Here is a 21114-nt window from a genome sequence, read left to right on the forward strand (position 1 = left end):
ACTGTGTGCAAACATGCAGAAAAACAAAAGTGTGATCTGATTTTTGTTATGAGCTTCTTCTTTACTCTTTCCCAAAGGCCTACGCCCTTTCTGTGTGCCATATCAAATCAATGTCAGATTCATTTCTCGCCTCATTAGTTTATATGGAGTGGATTCCGGTCCCAGTTTGTCCTGTCTTCAGTGTCCTGGCAAAAAAAAAAAAAAAAAAAAAAAAAAAAAACCAAACAGCTGGTGGACACATTCCTCAACGAAACGCTGCCATCTGGTGGCTTGTTTTGCTTCAGGCAGGTTGTTGGCCATCGCTGTAGCACAGCTGAACTGCACAGCGCTCTAAGAGCTAAAAATGTTTATCAGGATAGAGAAAATAGAGTGGGATAAGTGTAGGACAAATATTTCAAGATAAATGATCATGCAAATGATCAGCATTTGTCCTGATGTCTGACTGTACTTGGTGGCTATTGATGGCATGGGACTCTTTCCCAATTTGTTCAGTGCACAAAGGCATTTACCTACTTTATCAGAGCATCAACAGCGAAATGCAAGCTATACAGTTCAAAAATCTGTCTCTGGGCCTTTGTTTAGGTATCTAAGATCAAAATGTCTGGCTACACATGTGCGCTTCAAATTGCACAGAGCCGCTGCCTTTGCAATGTAAACGTCAGACGTGCAGGCAGTGCTGAGAAATTGCGTTTTTATCTCGTATGCACTCTGTAGGGCAGCTCTTATGATGCTGCCAAGCAGCGCTGCGCTGTGTGAGAAATCAAAGCGCAGGCGTCGAGTCGGGAGGGAGCCTATCTTGCGCAGGCTGGATACTGTACATGGCCATTGATGCTGCTGGGTAGATGTAGCCCCCGATGTAAATAAGAATGGCGAGGGCAGCGGGTCTGACACGCCGAGTTATCTCTGCTTGACATCGGAACATCACACCATCGGGATTTTATAAAATCGCGGGGTCCGTTTTTGAATCTGAATCTATTTTAACAGCTCGCCCGATGGTTTTCATTTGACACAAAGCAGACGGGCGGCTTCTTCTAATAAACACTTGGGAAAAACAGGTCATTATGACCTTAGTATCCTCCAGTAAAAGAAAACCATCGGATTGTTTTTACGCGGCAGCATTCTGCTTGCATTTTTTGCTTTGGATTTCGTGTGCCGTGTCCGGAGAGGGGGATCATCAGTTCAGCGTTGAGGTAAGATGAATGCTGCCCCCCCCGAGAATCATAAATGACCGTGCTCTCTCCTCCACATCATTTGCCTCAGCGTGAAAAACATGTATGTTGAGTATCCCACGCTATCCGTGGGCTCATGCGATAAAGCATAACATGGAGACATTGTAAGCCTGTCAGGACAGCTCACGCACTGACAAAAAAAAAAAAAAAAAAAAAAATCCCTCATTTGGAGGGTGCAATGAAACAGAAGGATGCTCGTTTCAGGTTATTACATTGCGGCTCATGAAGTGAGCTGATCCGGCCCACTGATCCAAAATGTGCACCTCACATATGAATGCACTGTGAGCGGACTATTTTAAGAAGAAAAAAAAAATGCCTAAGAGCTTTTGTTGAATTGCTAGAGATGCTACTTTTTTGACAGGTCATCATGAAGTCAGATATGCTCTGGCAGCATCATACTGTTGGAGGAGATAAAACATCTACACACACAAGTTGCATAATAGGATTTGCTTTTTTTTTTTTTTTCTACCTTATTAATTGATGTAATTTCCATCCTCACCACAGGCTCCCCTCCCACCACACTGAAGAAATTAAATGCTGAATCTGACAGTAACACACACACACCATTATTCAATTTTATGGCTCACTGAAATCCTGCCTGATATCTCTCTGAAATCTGTGCCTTTGAACAAACACAACTCATACAGGAAACACACCCACTGGAGAAAGAGGGGGGAAAAAAAGAGGGATAAACAAGGCATTTAGCAAAGCCGAGTAAGGGATAGAGGCAGAAGGGGGAGGGATGGTCAGTGGAGACAGCTAGATTAGCTAGCTGGAGCATATCTCATAGACTGTGTAGTGATAGGGAGGCACCTGGTTGGCGTGTGGACAAGCTGTGGATCGTGTGGCCACCAAGTGGCCCCTCACTTTCAGGACTGAACCCGGCAGTGACCCCTCAATGATTTTCAGTTTCACCTCTGTTCTTTGTGTCAAGTCACACTCCAGCTTTGTAGGGCAGGAGGAGGCACGGCGACAGTCCTGCTCATGAACACTGGCCAAAAGCCGCAAGACACGAACACTGACTAAGGTCAACAGGAGGGATTCAGCTGCTTTTAGCATCAGCAGTGCTGTCCACAGGTTTAACACATTTAAACCCTAAAAAGTTGCTTGATAGACAACTTAACTAAACCACTGATTATTGAGTATTGTGTGTGTTACTGTAAATTATGACATCAATAAAAAGCTTTTAAAACTCTCAGGCATACTGTGATGTTAAATATAAGCACTACTGCAGCTCATTCTGTTGTTTTGATAATGTTCAATATTGCAGCCAAAGGTTAGTTACTGTCTCTTGCGAGATGCAGAATGAACAATGCACCTTCATATTAATATTATACTCCCACTTTTAATGTGCTGCATACATTACAAGAGCTCGGTTGATATGTGTATTTTGTAGTAGATCATAAACCATTCATAATATTAAAAACTTGCAAAATGTGCAACACTTTAATGCAATATTTCATATTTTTTCCTCTCAGATCTGAGCTTTCTAACAAAGATCAGGTCTTAAACCAAGACAATGAAGAGTCAAATCTTTCTCCTTCTTCCCCTTGCAGGGATGGCTACAGAGGTATGGCTACCTTCCCCGCACAGAACCAGGCATGTCTGTCCTGTGGTCGGCCCAAACCATGCACTCTGCCATTGCTGCCATGCAGCGTGTCTATGGTCTCAATGTCACAGGGACACTGGATGAGAAAACCAAGGAGTGAGTATACACTTGTGTCGTGGATGCGCTTGTACAGACACAAACAGCTGAGCAACACATGCACTTTCATTAGGCCATTAATGTCATGTTAATGCATTATGCTCCACCCGTTCATTTAAAATGCAGAAGGGATGGCTATAAGCATTGCAATAAATTAATAAAGGAAAGAGACAGAGATGTTTGTTTCACCTCCCATCACCTCGCCTCAAACAACCTCCAGTGAAGGTTTTAACATTTTTTCCCCTCTTCTCATTTTGCATGATGATGCAGTGATATCACTCTGAGGTGAGAATTAAAGTTTTGCCTACGTATTGTGTTTGTTTTTGTAGTTGTGACGTGGTGTGAATGAGAACCATGAAGGGCTGTAGTTTGGAGTAGTTTAGCGCTGTTCTGCATTCCTTATTTTGGTTCTGTGATTCTCTGGCACCTGTCAGGAAGAGAACTGCTGAGTTCACTTCAATGCTTTATGTTGTCTTGTGATGCAAACTGAGATCCAAAATTTGAAGTCAGCAAACTTAAGTCACCTTCTCTTCTCTTCTCTTCTCTTCTCTTCTCTTCTCTTCTCTTCTCTTCTCTTCTCTTCTCTTCTCTTCTCTTCTCTTCTCTTCTCTTCTCTTCTCTTCTCTTCTCTTCTCTTCTCTTCTCTTCTCTTCTCTTCTCTTCTCTTCTCTTCTCTTCTCCCTTTTTAAGCTGGATGCAAAAACCCCGCTGCGGAGTTCCGGACACATTTAGAAGTGCACCGAGGTCACGGAGGCGGAGATACGCTCTGACAGGACAGAAGTGGCAGCGTACACACATAACCTACAGGTGAGCGACGGTGGAGGCATGTTGTCATAGGGAGATTACAGATTCAGATATGTTAGTGTTAATTTGCTCAGCTCTCCTCGGTCTCTCATCTCCTCCTCTTTAACCACCTGGGATCACATGCTCCGTGTTGTCATAGAGACTGAACAAGTACGTCACATGTGTGGGGGCTCACACACAAAAATACAGCGATAATCACACATCCAGAAACACATAAATTAACACATAAATTTGCCCATGTGTGCTGTGAGTATGTTTGCTCTTCAGTGTATAAATAACTTTGCTGGCAAAATGAAAAACAGGATCAGGCTTTTTTTTTTTTTTTTTTAATCCTTATTCTATCATTTTCATAAAACAAAGCAAACCATTTTAGCAGATCCGCATGAAAACGAAGGCTTTTCTCTCCCTCATATTAAATTGTTTGAAAATTCACAGTGTAAATTATCCATAATCTCAGCAGAAATATTTAAACACTCATCTTATCAGGCCTGATTAAGCCCACGCTTTTAATAGGTTCTGAGAAGAACCGATAAACGGGTCTCTGGCACAACTGCAAATTGACAGGTTTCTGCAGTAATAGATGATAACACTGCCAATTTATTCAAATCCTCCCTTCTTGCCTGAATTTGAATTGATGAGCCACCTCTCCTAATGGAATGTCAATCAGTGCTGAGCCAGTGCTGCTGCTGCTGACTGCACTTTATTCGTGAAAATGAGTGGAGAAGATTTCCCATTCCTCTCTGCCTGCCAGACACTGATAACGACTGCTGTGTTAAAAGTTCAGTAAAAAGCTGCCGGGCTTGAAATAGTTGTGTCAAGTGCAACTTTTTTTTTTAAGGATCTCCTCCTTATTCTGAAAAAGAAAAAAAAAATAGTTCAGACAAATTAATGGGACAATAAGGCAAAGGGGTGATGCATGATGTATTTTTATTTTGAATTTCTGCTCAGAATTTTGCTCCCCGAAGTTTCAGATTATGTACGATGGGTGTTTTTATGTAAACTCTGACTTGCAGAGTATTTTTAGACTGAATGCCTCCACCACCACCTCTCAGCAACCTTTTCACTTGGTATGCTTGATTGGCTTCCTGCAGCATAAAAAATGTTACCCCGAAGGTGGGCGCACGGGAGACTCACGATGCCATCCGGCGGGCGTTTGACGTGTGGCAGGGTGTGACTCCCCTACGCTTCGAGGCCGTTCCATACAGTGCCCTGGAGACTGGCAGGCGTGACGTGGACATCACTATCATCTTCGCTTCAGGTTTTCACGGTGACAGCTCGCCCTTCGATGGGGAGGGAGGATTCCTTGCCCACGCCTATTTTCCAGGCCCAGGCATAGGAGGAGATACACACTTTGACTCAGATGAGCCTTGGACGCTTGGGAACCCCAACCATGATGGTGAGTGAAAAGGAAAGCTGGTGTGAGGGATAAGGCAAGGTGACTAAGACTGCCAACAACGAAGCAAGCAATGCACAAGAAAGGAGAAGCTACAGCAAAGAAGAGCAGGGAGGCGGGGGGATTTTAAGATAAAAAGAAAAAAAAGGGGGGGTTTAAATGCTGATGTTGGCAGGAAGGTAAACAAAAAACTGTGTGGAAGATGTGAGTAAAGCACAGAGAAAGGGGGGAAAAAAGAAACAAGAGCGATACATGAGGAGTGATGGAAGGCAAACCATCTAAATACAGATGGCTCGGCAGGAGGGCAATATGACAGAGACGGTATCACAGGGCAGAGTATGAGCGATGTTTAACCAAAAACTAAGAATGCAGAGATGTCTTTGATCCGTCTGTGCTCTGTAAAGACGCATCACCCCATCTGTCAGGATTCTGATGTTTTTTTTGTTGTATAATAAGCTCTTCAGATGACAGGATAGAAAGCCCTACTATTTTAAGATATTGGTTGCTGGCACATGATTATTCAGTTCTATTGAATTTGATGTAGCCGACTGGTATTCGTACCTGTACAGGATTTAATATTAATGATGTTAGGCTGCTTTGCTAATATCATATGCCATATGTTTGCATTCTCCCTTCCGGTAAATGGGGAGGAGGAGGGTTACAGCTCACTTGGTGTTTGTTCTGGGAACCTTGCTTGCCACCCATCAGCTCCTCTCCCTCTCTCTCGCTCTCTCTCCTTTGTTCTCGTACCCTAATGGTAACTGTCTCAGACTCCCAAGTCGAATTCATGTTCACCCTTGTGCAGTGTCCCATGGTTATCCATTTGGAGCGCTGGGGCTGATTTTGAAAAGCTCCCATCTCAGCTTATGTGTCTGGAAAGCTTTGCAACCTTTAATGGGCTTTCACAGCAGTGTAATTGTAAATGTTGCATGTTGACATGTGCGCTAATGGTAGCTCGGGCTTGTCTCCTGGGAGTCCTTATGGGACAATTCTGGTTAGGTGGAAGTGGCTGGTGGTGTTAGATAAATGGTGGAGGGGGAGGTGTAACCTTTTAGCTGCTGGATGAGGGTCAGTAGCTGGGCTGTCCAGTGCTCCTGGCAGAAGGGGATATCATGTTGTAAAGGGCAACAATCTCCTGGGGACAGCTTCAGTCACAAGCTGTACTTAAATGGTGTACTTCTCTCTAAATCAGGTTGACACTATGAGCTGAACACTGGCCATATGTACTAACTGTAACATTTTTATTTTTCATTTGAGTGTGTGTGTTTGTGTGCTTGTATGTGATATGATGTAGCCTCACAATGTTTGCTTGTAGCTGGCCAACATTTATATGGGTTCAGGTGCATTAAATGAGTTCTTCTTGCCTGATGCCCTGGGCAGCAATGTGAGTGTGTCTTTCTGCTCTCTTTTGTTCACATGTGGCTTATCTCCCTTTAAGTAGTAAAAATAGGAAAAGTGCGCCTGCTTCATATTTTACCTCCAGTATGCTTTTCTTGTAACTATTTGCACCAAATTAGCTCAGTGAATCAGATGGCAGAAAGTAATTATGATCTTCACTGCTGATAAATTAGCTATTTGTTAATTGTGCACTGAATGGTTAGCATGTTCAATGATGCAAAAAAACCCCCCAAAAAACATTGAAAACTGCTTCTGTAGAATGCAAAGGTCTTAAAAATGATTTATTTTGAATCGATGGGCCAAAATCCAAAGGTAGCTGGATTTTAATATAGCAAGCAAAGAAAAAAGCAAATTCTGTCATATAAGTTCCTGTGAACAGTAAATGTTTGGCATTTTAGGCTAGAAAAATGGTTTAAAGATTATTAGAATAGGTGAGTATACACAGGAAGTTATAAAGTAGCTATATTGATAAAAACCTGTCAGCTTTTAATGCTGGGTAATGGTAAAAAGTTGTCATTTTCAGACTAGTTTGCAGTGTGTCTCTGCACTGGTGATAACTGTGTCTGGAGACATTCTGTTTGCAGGTATTGTGTAAGTGTCCCATTCCTGTGAAAGAAATATCTTCAAATTTGGCGTGAGCGTTCACTTGGACTCGAGGACAAACTGATTTGAATTTGATGGGGGAAAAAAATGGAGAATCAAAGTCGCTGCACCCCCACAGGAGTAGATGGGGAGATTCCATTTTTCTTTTTTTTTTTGTTTGTTTCCGTATTTTGCATTTGGTTGGAATTAGTGACGAACTTTGATGTGAGGGCAAGGCTCCAGCAACACTTGTAGTGTGTAAAACAATTCTATTGTTTAATTGAGGTTGTGGCTTTCAGGAACCTGAAGAAGGCTAGAAACCAAAAATAATAAAGGGGTTCTACGTACAGCAAGTGTTTCTGGAACTTTAACCTCTTCCTCACACCTTGGAAGTAGGCAAACGTGTGCCAGAAACCTCTACTTTATTTTGTCAGATATTTAGTGTCCACCTGTTAGATTCCTTTACAGTCTTCAGAAACTATTTTAAAAGAGTCTGGACAGATGTACTATTTGTGCAATGCAACTTGGGTCATTGGGGAAGCCAATACATTTTTCTCTTTATTCACAATGTATAATCTTTAAAGATGAAGAGTACACCTCCTGCATGTACACTTTATCTTAATATTATGGAAGTTTTGGATTCTAAATGATATTATCCTCTTCCTCTCTCCAGGTAACGACCTGTTCTTGGTTGCGGTTCACGAGCTGGGCCATGCTCTCGGTCTGGAGCATTCAAATGACCCCACTGCTATCATGGCTCCTTTCTACCAGTACATGGACACAGAGAACTTCAAACTACCTCATGATGACCTACAGGGCATCCAGAAAATATACGGTAGCTTTCCACAGTAGAATTTCTTTTTAAAGCATGAGATAAAAGTCTGAAAGAACACGTAATAAAGACACTTATGCCTTATTTTGTTCCAACACTTCACTGAAGCTGTATAGCAAAACAATATAAATAGTGAAGCACTGAAGCTTAGTCACTTGCTTATTGAAATGCTGCTACATCAGTCATATTGGGTTCAATGCCAATAAGCAGCATTTGTCAGCTGTTAAAGAGGGCAGCCAATCTGTGCTTTCAAAACAACGTGAGTCCACTAACACTAAGCCAAAAAAAAAAAAAAAAAGATGCATTTTCTGTGCCAAAATAAAAGGTGCAGTGGTCAAAAGAACTGTGAACTCAATAGATACAGTCCTGCAAAAAAAGAATGAAATCTTTCAAAAGTTTTGACAAAGAGGAATATTAAAGAACACAGATAAAATTCTTTTTTTTTTCTTTTTAGGTCCACCGGATAGAGCGCCACAGCCTACCAGGCCCCCACCCACAGTCCCACCTCCTCGCTTTCACCCACCCTCTGACCCACGTAAACACGATCGCCATGCCAGACCCCATCGCCCCCCACAGGGCGCCAAACCCTCCAACCCGAACTCCAAACCTAACATCTGTGATGGAGGCTTCAACACTCTGGCCATCCTCCGAAAGGAGCTTTTTGTGTTCAAGGTAAAGTAGGTCATCAGATGGCTGCTTGCTTCAGAGCATGATGGTGGTGATAAAGAGTGGTGATGATTCTACCTTGTCCGTTTCTATAGGACCAGTGGTTCTGGAGGGTGCGAGACAACTCGGTAGTTCCTGGCTACCCCATGCAGATCAACTACTTCTGGAAGGGCTTACCTCCCAAAATTGATGCAGTGTATGAAAACAGCGAAGGGAAGTTTGTTTTTTTCAAAGGTAATAACAGGAACCTTTTTTTTCTTCTTTTCTTTCTTTCTTTTTTTTTTTTTTTTAAATATATGGGTAAAAGCCACTGTGTGGAGTTCAACTACTTGAAGTTAAAAGTGTATCCTCTTTATTTTTGTTGGTCCTTCTCCCGGCTGCAGCACAGTTTGGCTAAATGATCTCTTAGTGGCATTAGGGTACAAGAGAGAGTAATGATGTTACAGTAACAAAAAATAATGTAGGTCAGCAAATATGGATGTAAATATGATGGTGTATTTTGGTCAAAGTATGTAAAGAAAAAATCTAAATAATAAAGAGCAGGGTGCATAGTGTAATACTGCAAGAAAAAACGGAATTTCCCAGATTAAAACAGTATTTTTTAATACATGAATTTGCAAAAACAACAACAAAAAAAGAAATACTCTGAGATTATTAGAAATTCAGAATCAACCTCTTCACATTGCACCACCGCTTGCTGTTTATTATCCCTTCAGTGGCTGACCTAATCAAATTATACTTTGCAATAAACATCTGTAGAAAAGGGCTTGTGGTTTTGGGCCAGAATTACCATAATTACCACACTTTGATGATACATTGCCATGAACTGTGCCTGTTTAGAAGAAAACAAATTCGATTAAATGACAGCTTTTTTTTTTTTGTTTCCTGTTTATTGGTAGCACCAGAGGTGTGATGAGGTTGATCCAGACTTGCAAAGGGAAGTTCTCATATTGCTCTAAAATGACAATGCATGCAAAACAGAACAAAAACAGAACAAAACAAAACAAAAAATAGCAAATGTTTTTGAGAAAATACATTAACATTTGTCAGGCTTATAGGAGGCACATTTTACTAAACCCATTGTAATGTAAAAAAACACAGAGTACAAAAAACTCAGTAGGTCAAATTAATCTGATTTAGTAGAATAAAAACAATAAAAGCAGATATGCAACAAATATACTAGGTACTGACAAAGAAACAAAAATTTACACAATGTGCTTTTATTAAGTACACTGGGTACACAGCGGATATACAGGTGTGCCTAACAATGTCTGGGATTTTGGCTATGGGCATACAGTATGGGATAAACAAACATGCCTATATTTATGAGTCAGTTATGAATTCTCCAGTGAATTCCTCAGCATTTCTAGCCAACCAAGTTTTTATTAGCTGTAAACCACAGACAAAGTTGGGCAGTAAGAATAATTCCATTGCAATTTCTCCCAAAATTGCATAGCCCAGTTAATTAAAATAATATTTTATTGCATACCATCACTTCATGAACACTGGAAAGGGCATGCCATATTGTGCTGAGGTAAGGGTCCAAATGCAAAGATGCAGAGATCAATGGAAAGAAAGCCAATAATTAGGCTGATAAAAGTCCAAAAGATTAATGCAAAGTGAAGGCACTTCAAACCACAACAAAACTAAACCCAGGTAGGGAAGCAGATGACAGTACAACACAACAGATGATAAATGAAAAGACACAACTATTTATACGAGGACCACGGAGAGGGTTAATGAGGTAAAACAAAAGGCAAGGCATGAGAGACAACAGACTATCAAAATAAAACAGGAAGTAACCGAGTAAACACAGAGACGAGACCCTAACATGCTTAAACCTGACACAAAAAGATACAAGGGGAAAGGCTATGACAATAACATGAGGGACTATATAAAATCAAGCAGAATACTAATGGTAATAAACAGGAACTGAAACAAAGAATTGAGGCTCAAGATACTAAGCAATGTAAAGATTTGATATAAACAATAAACAAACTGTAAACCAAACAGAACACTTAATAATGAACAAGAAATCCACAAAAAATGCAAAACCTCTGGGTCGAAGACCCAGGAGCAACCTTTATACTGTTTACCTTTATACTTCATACTGTAAGAGGCCGGGTGACTGTGAGGTTGCTTTGCGTTCTGTATGGTAGGAGAATGGGTGCAGGTCCAGTGGAGCCATCCGTCCACCAGGCAGATTAACATGACATCTGTCACTCCGTGGGATCAGAGTGCCTCATGCTTTATTTATTCACTCAGAGGGACTTAACTGTGTGTGTATATGTGTGTGTACTGGTGGGTTTGTGTATGTGGTTTGTCTAGCTACTTACTGCACAACAGCCCTTCTTCGCTCTGCCTGAGGCATTTATGATCAAACTGAATTAAATGCAACAATAGCTTTAATAAAACGCAACACAACAAGTCTCAGTGGAGCTGCCTTCAGAGCATCATCTTGCTGCTTATTGTATGATAGATAGCACTGCATAGATTTTCCTGTTGTGCACATATTCTTTAAACAAGGTAATACTTCTGACCTTTGAAATCACGTGAGCAGGAAAAAAAATAGTTTGAAAAAAAAAAAACCACAACAACACAGAAGACTTGAATGAGCCTGTGGTGATTTTTTTGAACTCATATTTGTTATTTTCTTTGTCCCAGTGCATTCTAACTTTGCCTGTGTATTTTAGGAAATCGTTTCTGGGTCTTCAAGGACACAACTCTCCAGCCTTCATACCCTCAGGACATCTCACTGTTCGGGAGTGGCATGCCCACACAGAGTATTGAGACAGCTGTCTGGTGGGAGGATGTCGCCAAAACCTACTTCTTCAAAGGAGACAGGTCTGTGCAGATTATTAGTTCTGCAATCATTTGGGCAGAACTGAAACCACTCGAGTAAAAACACTGTGTACCATGGGGACAGTTGATGAATGAAATGTCTATTAACATCTTTTACTATAGTAGAAACTTTTATTTTATGTAAGCATCAGCGTGAACTCCCGTTATCTGGTCTCCAGAGAAGCTCCTTTGGGTGCAGAACTGAATGAGCCACTGAGTTCTCCCAAAGTCTCTTTGGCATTTTCATGGAACTATATAGTTCCATGAAAATGAAACATATATGTTTGTGCCTTCTTAAAATGTAAACTTTTGCCTAAGCTGGACCACTTTGGAAAAGGTGATGCTGCCACCACTGTGTTAGACTGTGGAGATGGTATTATGGAGGTGGTGCTCAGTGGGTGATTTCCAGCCTAAAATCATGGTGATATACTTAAGTTTTTATTCTGTAAAATGTTGCTTGTCTGGAGTTGTTCTGGTCCCGTTTGGCAAACTCCCAGTGGACTCCTGTGAGTGGCTCTCATGAGGAATGGTTTGATTTGTAGTAAATAAAGATTCGTGGCAGTGGCACAGTGGGTAGGCGCTCACCTTGTAGCCAGAAGGTTGCAGGTTCGAGCCCCTGTCCCTGCGCTGCGTTGCGTCCTTGGGCAACAAACTTAAACCACATTGCCTAACGGTAGTGGTGGTCTCTGGCTGCATGACCACAGATGCTTGTCTCTGGATGAGTGATCTGGAACAATCACTTTGTTGTGTGCCTTGTGCGCACAATGACAATGAGTTGAATCGAATCTCATCTAAATACTGGATTCTTTGTTAGCAGATTACTGAGTTTGAGTGGTTGGCCAGATCAAGGAAGACTACTGGTGGTTTGAGATACCTTTGATGTGAGAATGATAGGCTCTATTATCCTTCTGGGTGTTGAAAAGCAATGAAAACTTTCCTTGGGGTCTGTATGGATTCATGCAGATTATAATTGGTTACCTGCAATTTGAATTGAAGTGAATTAATAAGTGAATTGAAGCCAGGGATTCATTCCAAGATATCCAAACATGAGAATCTGTTGTTTATTCATGTGTGTTGCAAGTCTTAAAATCAGATTTTATGCCAGTGTGACTCATGTTACTCTGTCAAGTTAAATCATATCATAAGAGGTCATTGAACCTTGTGGTGGGAGCTGACAAAATGCTTCGCCATGATACGATCATCCCGAACCACAAGTTGCCATGTTTTTGACAAACAGGACGTTCTGTCTTGAGTGCGATTTTATCTCTCTCTCCCTGTGTGTGACAGGGAGGTGTTTGTTCTAATTCAAAGAAATGACACTTTGTAGCAAGATTTATGCGCGTGAGCACGAGTGTATGAAAAGCACATCAATCACAGCTACCTCTGAAACAGATCTGTATGGCAGATAAACACAGAGCATGGATGATTGATTTACCGTTTTTTGTGGTCATGTGAAATACTTTAAGTTAGTTCCTGATCATTAAATAGTCAGATGGAAAATGACATTTGGCTGCAAGATCACACAAATCCAGTACACTGACAGATTTTGGCTCTCATTATAACAAGCTACAACTGTAACTTCTTTGTTTACCTAAAGCTAAATGTTGAATTACAGTAATGAACATTATTACCTTCTGAGATTTGTGGATTTTTTTAATCAGATCAGCATGAAAAAAAAGGCCAACTGAGCACTAGCCCTGTTTTCAGTGTTGCAGACATGTTGCCTCTCCTATGGAGGCCTGAGTAGGTCAGTCTAAATATAGACGAGTGGTTTAATATCCCATGGAGTTTAATTCTTTATTGCATAATTGATATATTACACAAATAAACTGAGCTGGTGAATGCCCGAGGCATGCATGTTACATACACGATACTGTATACATAACTTTAGGCCCAAACATTGTTACATATTTGAATCAGCAAAGTGAGTATAAATGTCCATTATTAATTATTCAACCCATTAATTGGTCTAAAAGTGGGCTATAGTCAGCCTGAGGCATTCTGGGCTAGATGAGATTTAGTCACAAACAGTGTATCCATTGAACTACCAAAATAAGCCCATCTTTAGTGGAATTGTTTAAATTATTAATTTCACTGATTGGTCTAAAAGTGTGCATCTTTGTTTTTTTCTGAATACAGTGACATGAAAATTTTTGTGATCAGACAGCCATAGGATGTGTACTACATGTACAAAAGGTTGCTTTATCTCAGTAGCTTAGCGTCTGTATTTTTACTATTAGGATCATGGGTATGATCCCTGGCTGTGTGTACGTAGTGTTTCAAAACATCAGTTGCCATCTGTATTGATATCTGCAACTAGATAAAACATCAGGTATCACTGAGGTACTGGTCAGCAATTTTTAACAAATTGCTGTCACCTACCGCTTGTGTGAAGTCCTGATTCAGGGATTTGTCAAGTAAAAGAACAACATACCAAAATTGTTTTATTATTAAAGTGTTTTTTATTGTGTTTTGCTGGATGTTTTGAGTGATTGCAAATAATTAGTTTTCTTTTTGAGCACCCAGTTGACTGGTCAAGTAGTCCAAACCAGGCACCAAACCAAGATTTTAATGCCAGTGATGGTTAAGGCAACAGAGTTGTTAAAATGCCAAACACATTTCTTGCTTCCATTTGAATGGATTAAGTGATAGTAGCACAAGCACCTATTTATTTGTGCACGTTTTAGCATTTTTAAAAACTTGTAAGAACTACTACGCTATGTAACAGAACTCCCTAAACCTCAGTATTGACTCTTTTGGTACGTATGCCTTGTAGATACTGGAGGTACAACGAGGATATGAGGACCATGGACCCAGGTTACCCTAAACCCATCACCATCTGGAAGGGCATCCCTGACTCACCACAAGGGGCTTTTGTGGACAAGGCCAATGGTATGTTCATGTTACTGACTGTAAAATCTGTTATAAGAAATAGTAATTTGATACAGATGCTCATAAAAGATTTTTAAAAAATTAAACAAAACAGAAAGTTGACTAAAGATAATAATTTATAAGTCTGTGTAGTAGGGTGTAGTTTGTATATGACTATGATATATCACTATATAAAGTAGTGCAACCAACTGTGAAATACATTTAAAGTAGGTAAATGTGTTCTGAGTGGGCTGCTATGGTAGTTGAATAAGACACACTGATTCCAGCTGAGAACTTTTGTTGCATCTCTCAAGTCATTACTTAGTTTTCCATCTATCTCTACACTGTTGAACAAATACAAAATGTCCAAAACAAATCTTTAAAAGGCTGACTGTGTCCCTAAATCCCCCAACCCAGGTTTCACCTACTTTTACAAAGAAAAGGAGTACTGGAAGTTCAACAACCAGCTGCTTCGTGTGGAGCCTGGCTACCCTAGGTCCATTCTGAGGGACTTCATGGGCTGCGACGGACTACCTGCCGACCCCGACTGGGACTGGAGCCCCCCGGTGGCAGAGGAGCGCCACTATGACAACGGTGACGCGGACGTTGTTATCAAACTAGACAGCGCTGGAGGTACGGAGAAAGCGGTGGCCATTGCTATCCCATGCGTTCTGGCGCTGTGCATGATGGTCCTCCTCTACACGGTTTTCCAGTTCAGGAGGAAGAGCACGCAGCGCCACATACTGTACTGCAAACGCTCCATGCAGGAGTGGGTCTGAGGGATTATTATTGCACTGTATAGAGAGGGTTGTGAAGCTCTGATAAAGGTCTAGTTATTGCTTGAAACCCTAAGTACAGTAAGCACTGTAAGGGGTGCAGCACATGGGGTTTGCCATGTAGGCAAATTTCAGAACTGCTCAAACTCATAACATGCAAGCTGCAAAGAATTGAAACAATCAGCAGAACTCAACTGAAGACGGTGCTGGAGCCACACCTATGTCTAATTAATATGTATGTATCAGCTTTGACTTTTTCTGTATCTTGGAATGAACTCAATTAAGTGAGACAGAGTTCAGCTTGTGTAAGTGGGACCTTTGTCTATCCCCATCTCTGCACGCCACTTAAAAAACCCCAAGCACTAACTTCGGTGGACAAATTAGATATAGGCTTCTACTTTACTTTCATTTCTTAATTAAATTGCCCTGAGCTGTGCTTTCCTTAATTTAGGGTCCCCTGTAAAAGATTATTCATTGTGTTGAGGACTCATACACGAACCAAATATGACCTTTTCTTCCAAAGAGGATTACTGCTCGATGTGTTGTTTTGATGGGATATTTTTCCTCCGTAGATCAAACTTTGTGGACCATACTCTGATTTTCTTTTGCCATGTCTATTCATATCCACCCGTCTGCTCACTAATCTGTTGGGATAAGACGCAGCCGTTAGAGGTAGGAATTCAAGACTGTTGTGGAGTATAGCTCCAAAACAGAGGCCAAAAAGACCTCTCTGCAATATTTATGAGACTGCCTTAATCACACATTGCTTAAATTTCCCTTTGCTTTCTTTCGCCATTTCTCTGGTCCATAAGTTGGATACTGAGTGACACAGTGGGAATATTAACAGTCCATACAGGCATTAATTACTGCCCAAACAAAGCAGTATTTGAGGACAGTTTGATCCACAAACAGGTTTATTGTTCCTGAAATGTGCTAAGCTGTGCCTGGTGGGAAGTAGGCTATCAGCTTTCATTTATGTCACCACCTGAGGGTATGAGAGAAAAAGAGGTTTGTGGTACACTGTAAAAAAAAAAAAAAAAATCTGTAGAAAAATGGAAAATGTACTGGTAATTTTCTGCCAGTACATTTTTTAAACAGAAATTTAGAAAAATGGTCAAATTCAATGGGTGGTTAAAAAAATACAGAAAAAACATCTGTAAAAAATTTATATAGAAAATTCCTTCATGTTAAGACATACATTGTACTGCATTTTTACAGATTTTTTTTTACAGTGTAGGTAGGAGAAAAAGGAGAGTAATTACCCACATTACATATGTACTGTATTGTAGTATATTGAACAACTAACATCCGTTTTTATCTGCTGAGTTTGGATAACAGTACTCTATTAATCCATGTATTTTAAATAGCTTTAGAAATCCATGTTATGTTTTGCTTTGTTTTTGGGGATTTTTTTGTACAAGGTTTGTAATTTTACATAATATTTCATATAGAGCAGGGCACAAAGGAGGAAAATAACTACATCCACCTGTTTTTTTTTTTTTTAATGAAACAACTTTCTTTATAGAAGCAAATAATCTGCATCTCCAGTTACCACAAGCACAACAAGCTTGTATTAGTGGCCAGTGCTGTTGCCCAGGTTGCTCCATCTTCTCACTACTTTGTGCAAAATGTTTTTGATGCATAGCACTGCTGTAATAAATAAAAAATATGTCTAAACATTCAGAGGAATTAAATAGCAGAAATAAAGAAACTAACACTTTGGATATCTGAAAAACGCTTAACCAGTTTGGCCTGTGTTTAGCAGAACCAGGTTGTTTTATGCAATCTAACTCTAACTAACCACGATACAGACACTATGTTACATTAACAATTTACTAATCCCAGTTTATAGAACTAATAAAAAAATGGAATTAACAGGAATATTGGAAAAACAAAAAACAGCTAAATTTAATCTAAAATATTTCTCATATATAGTATAATATGTGTTATTTCATGTATGCATAGTACATATATAAATCTTATGAATTTAGGAAACAAAACAGCATAAAAAGAGGCTCTCTTTGAGGTGAGATGGAGCCAAACTGAGCAAAAGCTTTTCTATCACCATATAATGTGTTATAAATGCAATACAGCCTGGATCTGAATTACTATGTTGTCTTGCAATTGCCTTTGGTCTGCCATACATGTAACGATGTGGTTGTGTGGTGTATCATTTCTCAGAGTTTGCCAGATCATCCGTCAGCGTCCCTGATGTGATTTTAGTTGTTTTTACTACTCTTTTACTTGAAATGGTCATCAGCACCAACTGTACAGGATATCTTACATAACCCTCCGATGATAATGAGGCAATGCCATTTTATAACATATCAGAAAGGGAATTTTAGATTTAAAATGTTTTAATCTTTGAATGATCTACCGAAGGGTACATTAATGGAGCTATGATTGATGGGTTAAACCTTCATTCATCATAATTTGTAACAGATGAAAGCTTAAATCTTACGTGATGGCAGTGCAGGCTGTGGTTAAACTAGGATGGCATTCTTTCACAGCTGACCATGGATCATCCTCATACCAGTCTTTCCCACAGTATTTAAATGAAGTGGCTGATTCAGAATTGCATTTTCCTGCTGAAAGCATTGGCAGTCATGCTATATGATCCATGTGAAACGACAAGCTTCCTATCTGTCCTTGCTGTTCCGGTTTTCATGCCACAGTCAAAAATTATGAAAGAAAATGTAAAGAAATGAGCAGCTTTGCTTTCCTGAAGCAGTGCTAAATCGCTGTGCACATCAGTCCATGTTGATCCATGATCACTGTAACTTAAGGTTGAAGCAAAAGCCTTTGGCTCAGTGTCGTGTATGATGTCCTATCAGTTTGTGTGTTTGTGGTGAGGGTCTGATGGCTCCAGAGAGTGTGAAGTGAGGCAGGTCAGTACTGTATTTATTGCCGTATTTATTCCTGTGTGCTCAGAACCTCAACTCTTGCATTGCATTGTACTGAGGGCAAGAAGCTGTCAATAAAATGGGTTTGAAATGCAATATTTTTTTCTAGTCTCACAGCTACCAAGTAATCCTCCTCCTTCTGTTACTGCCTCAGCGACAAACAATTCATTTGGTGCAAATGTTTTTCCAGCTTCGAGAGGGAAATCAGACGTTTAAAGGTTACAAACTCTTTGTCATAGATCATGTGTACTACTGGACTTTCTTTTTTTTTTAGAGAAGTGAAAAGCAGGATGTCTCAGTGCATCACCATGTCCTTGGTTGTCCCCAGATTCCTGACTGCTTTTTTTAAAAGTCTGCCTTGACACATGCTGCTAAGCATTAGGGCTAATTTAGAGTGTCATTAAAGGAAGTGGATGGGGCTGATTAGACAGCAGTCATTACACCAGAGAGGCAAGAGACGAGGAGCACTCTGCAGTCACTGCAGTCTAGATATGATAGACAGATATAGTAAATACGGTATATACTCCAAGGCACAGTGAATAAGAAGCAAACATTTGGCATAATATGTATATATAAGCCAGACTGTATGCTGTTTCCTTCAGGCAGTTTTATTTTGAATCTACCCATTCCATGAATAAAGAACATACATGTGTTGCAAGTAAAACAAGTGCATAATGAATGCGTCCTTGCATCGTGCACAACCCATCTCCTTATTAAAGCAACAGCCTGATATTGTATATACACCGGCAATTTTAGATGCAGCATTAAAGGACACATTATTTAGAAAACTTTGGATTAATTTTTGCACAAGATACATTTAACACAGCTAGAAATAAACAGTGAAAATAGCATGAATGAAGAATATAAATTTAATGTCCCAAGCTTTTAGGCTTTGATTTTGAGAAGACAAAATATTTAACATCACAGAGAAAATATATGTTTTATTTATATTGTAAGGCAATGATCAATAAATCCCTAATAGACACAGTGTAAGGCAGCCTACTCAACATTGCAAGAATTCACGTAGGGCTCATTGCAGCCTTTTGTGTGGGTCTGTCCACTTTCTTTTGGAGTTACAATAGAAAAGTGCAGAAAATGTTCTTGTTTAAAATTTCTGAATCCCTGCTGTAAATGTTGAAGGTAAATCTTAAAGAATCACGTCTAAAGAATCAATACTAAAGGCTGACGAATACTGGACATGAGTGTGGAATTACCGGGACTGGGTTATGGTCTCACCACTGGTAAAGATAAACAAGCTCCAGTGTTAGAATGACTTGACCAATGAGGGTGTGATTTTTGTTAATGAAACATGTCTGTCTCTGGTATACATAGTAGTTTTCAGTTTATATAGTAGTATTTGAGTGGTATGATGGTTAGCACCATCACTTCACAGCAAGAACGTCCTGGCTCTCAGCTGGCTCTCTTCTTCCAGGATTCTTCCTGGTCATATGCCCCCCCCCCCCCCTCCCCCTCCCCATACACAAACACACACACACACACACACAGAATACACATCACTCACAGATGTAGGATGGAGAGGCCACGTGGAGAGCTGCACCACCACTTGCCTCTCCGTTTTAATTGCACTTTAGTCATTATAACTCACAACACATACACACTTACAACCTGATACACATAGGACCTTTGGGGCAGGCATGTTACTCAGAGGTTGATGAGATGGGCCGCTGAGGTGGCCCCACTCGGATCCTCGTCACTGTCTGTCTCCAAATTTTATTTGCACTTTAGACATGGAGGGTTTTGGGGGGGCAGTGTGGGCAAGCACTGACGACCAACAGTTGGCGCTTGTGGCATAACTGTCCCCTCAATTTTAACTGCACCCTATACACCTCATTCACTCACAAACATTAACACATAGACCTACAAGTTGGGGAGGAGGAGGGGTGGATGGGTCTTCTTACACCCCGATTTCTTGCGTCTCGCCCGGGGTAGGGGTCGGGTGGTTCCTTGGGGACCGGGCTGGTGGCGTCCTGGGGTCGCTGTTGGCCCTGGGGTGGTTTCCACTTGTCCCGCCTTCAGAGGGTGGGTAGCTATGGATGAATGTGTGTCTTTGTGTATTTGTCACCGTCTCCGTGAGTATGGGTGGGTGAGTGAATGTGTATGTATGGCATATCTGTGTGTGGGTAAGTATGTATGGGCATGTATGAGTATCTGTGTATAAATGTGTACACGGGTGTCTGGGTGTGTTTGTATGTATGGCTGGACCTGGGTCTGGGCCTTGTGCCTTGCCTCCTGGCCGCTCCTTGCTGGTTGCCTCCTCCCCCCTACCCCCCTGGGATGGGGGTGCCTCGGGGTTCCTGGGTGGGGCTGGGTGTTCTGGCGTGGGTGCTGGCCTGCCCCCGTGGGGGTGCGGTGCGGGGCTGCGTTGGCTTCTTCGGCGTGGGGGGGGGCTCTGTGGAGGGTCGGGCGGTCCTTGGGTGCCGTGGGCCCGGGAGCCCTGCCGCCGGCCAGTGCAGGGGGCTGGCCGCTGGGGGGGGGCTGGCTTCTCATCGCCTTGGGTTCCCTGGAGCCCTCGCTCCTCGACTGGGGGGGCTCCGTCTGAGACCACCCTCTCCCGTCTGCTGGGGTAGGTGTGCGGTTGTCTTTGGACTGAGTGGCCGGGGGTCTTCCTGGCTCTTGGTGGGCTGCTGGTGGCCTGGGGTTCCGGGGGCTTTCCGTACCTGCCTCTGGCTTCTGATGGGTGGAGCTGCAGCGTTTTGCCCTCATTGGTAAGTACGTTCCATGACACAGACACAAACATGACACAGACACAAACGCCCACTCAATCACAACTCAACAAAATTGTTGGTGTGCGTAACATGCTTTGTTAGTTTTGTTTTTCACACACAAATTTATTTTTGCAAGTATTGATAGTATTTTTTTATATGTTAAAGTGATGAAGTATCTGATTAAGCTTATGTATATTGATTTATTCATCAACCAAACTTAAATTAATATTTATCATGTTAAATATTGAAATGCGATTAAAATGCGATTAATTTCGATTAATTAATTACAAAGCTTGTAATTAATTCGATTAATTTTTTTAATCGAGTCCCACCCCTAATATATATATAAAATATAAATAAAACTTTATAATATATGTACGGTATGGTA

General features: G+C 41.0%; 1 protein-coding gene across 2 annotated transcripts; it reads left to right on the forward strand.

Moving 5' to 3' along the window:
• Positions 1-825: 825 nt before the first annotated feature.
• On the forward strand, positions 826-18075 carry mmp16b (matrix metallopeptidase 16b (membrane-inserted)). 2 transcript variants are annotated; one of them, XM_030752623.1, is made up of 11 exons: positions 1062-1190; positions 2786-2934; positions 3205-3219; positions 3625-3741; positions 4830-5134; positions 7785-7946; positions 8398-8615; positions 8705-8843; positions 11303-11453; positions 14227-14342; positions 14739-18075. In XM_030752623.1, the coding sequence occupies exons 1-11, from the start codon at positions 1062-1064 to the stop codon at positions 15098-15100; spliced, it is 1863 nt and encodes a 620-aa protein (XP_030608483.1). In that variant the 3' UTR covers positions 15101-18075. The 2 variants fall into 2 exon arrangements, with proteins under 2 accessions (XP_030608484.1, XP_030608483.1); XM_030752624.1 differs by lacking the exon at positions 3205-3219 and having other exon boundaries at positions 826-1190; positions 14739-15100.
• Positions 18076-21114: the final 3039 nt, after the last annotated feature.

Source organism: Archocentrus centrarchus, chromosome 17, assembly GCF_007364275.1.
Source record: "Archocentrus centrarchus isolate MPI-CPG fArcCen1 chromosome 17, fArcCen1, whole genome shotgun sequence".
Taxonomy (NCBI): domain Eukaryota; kingdom Metazoa; phylum Chordata; class Actinopteri; order Cichliformes; family Cichlidae; genus Archocentrus; species Archocentrus centrarchus.

Coding starts and splice junctions, on each gene's coding strand:
- mmp16b (XM_030752623.1), top strand. CDS start 1,062: ATGACCTTAGTATCCTCCAGTAAAAGAAAACCATCGGATTGTTTTTAC. Junction 8,844..11,302: donor GAAGTTTGTTTTTTTCAAAG/GTAATAACAGGA, acceptor TGTGTATTTTAG/GAAATCGTTTCTGGGTCTTC. Junction 14,343..14,738: donor TTTTGTGGACAAGGCCAATG/GTATGTTCATGT, acceptor CCCCCAACCCAG/GTTTCACCTACTTTTACAAA.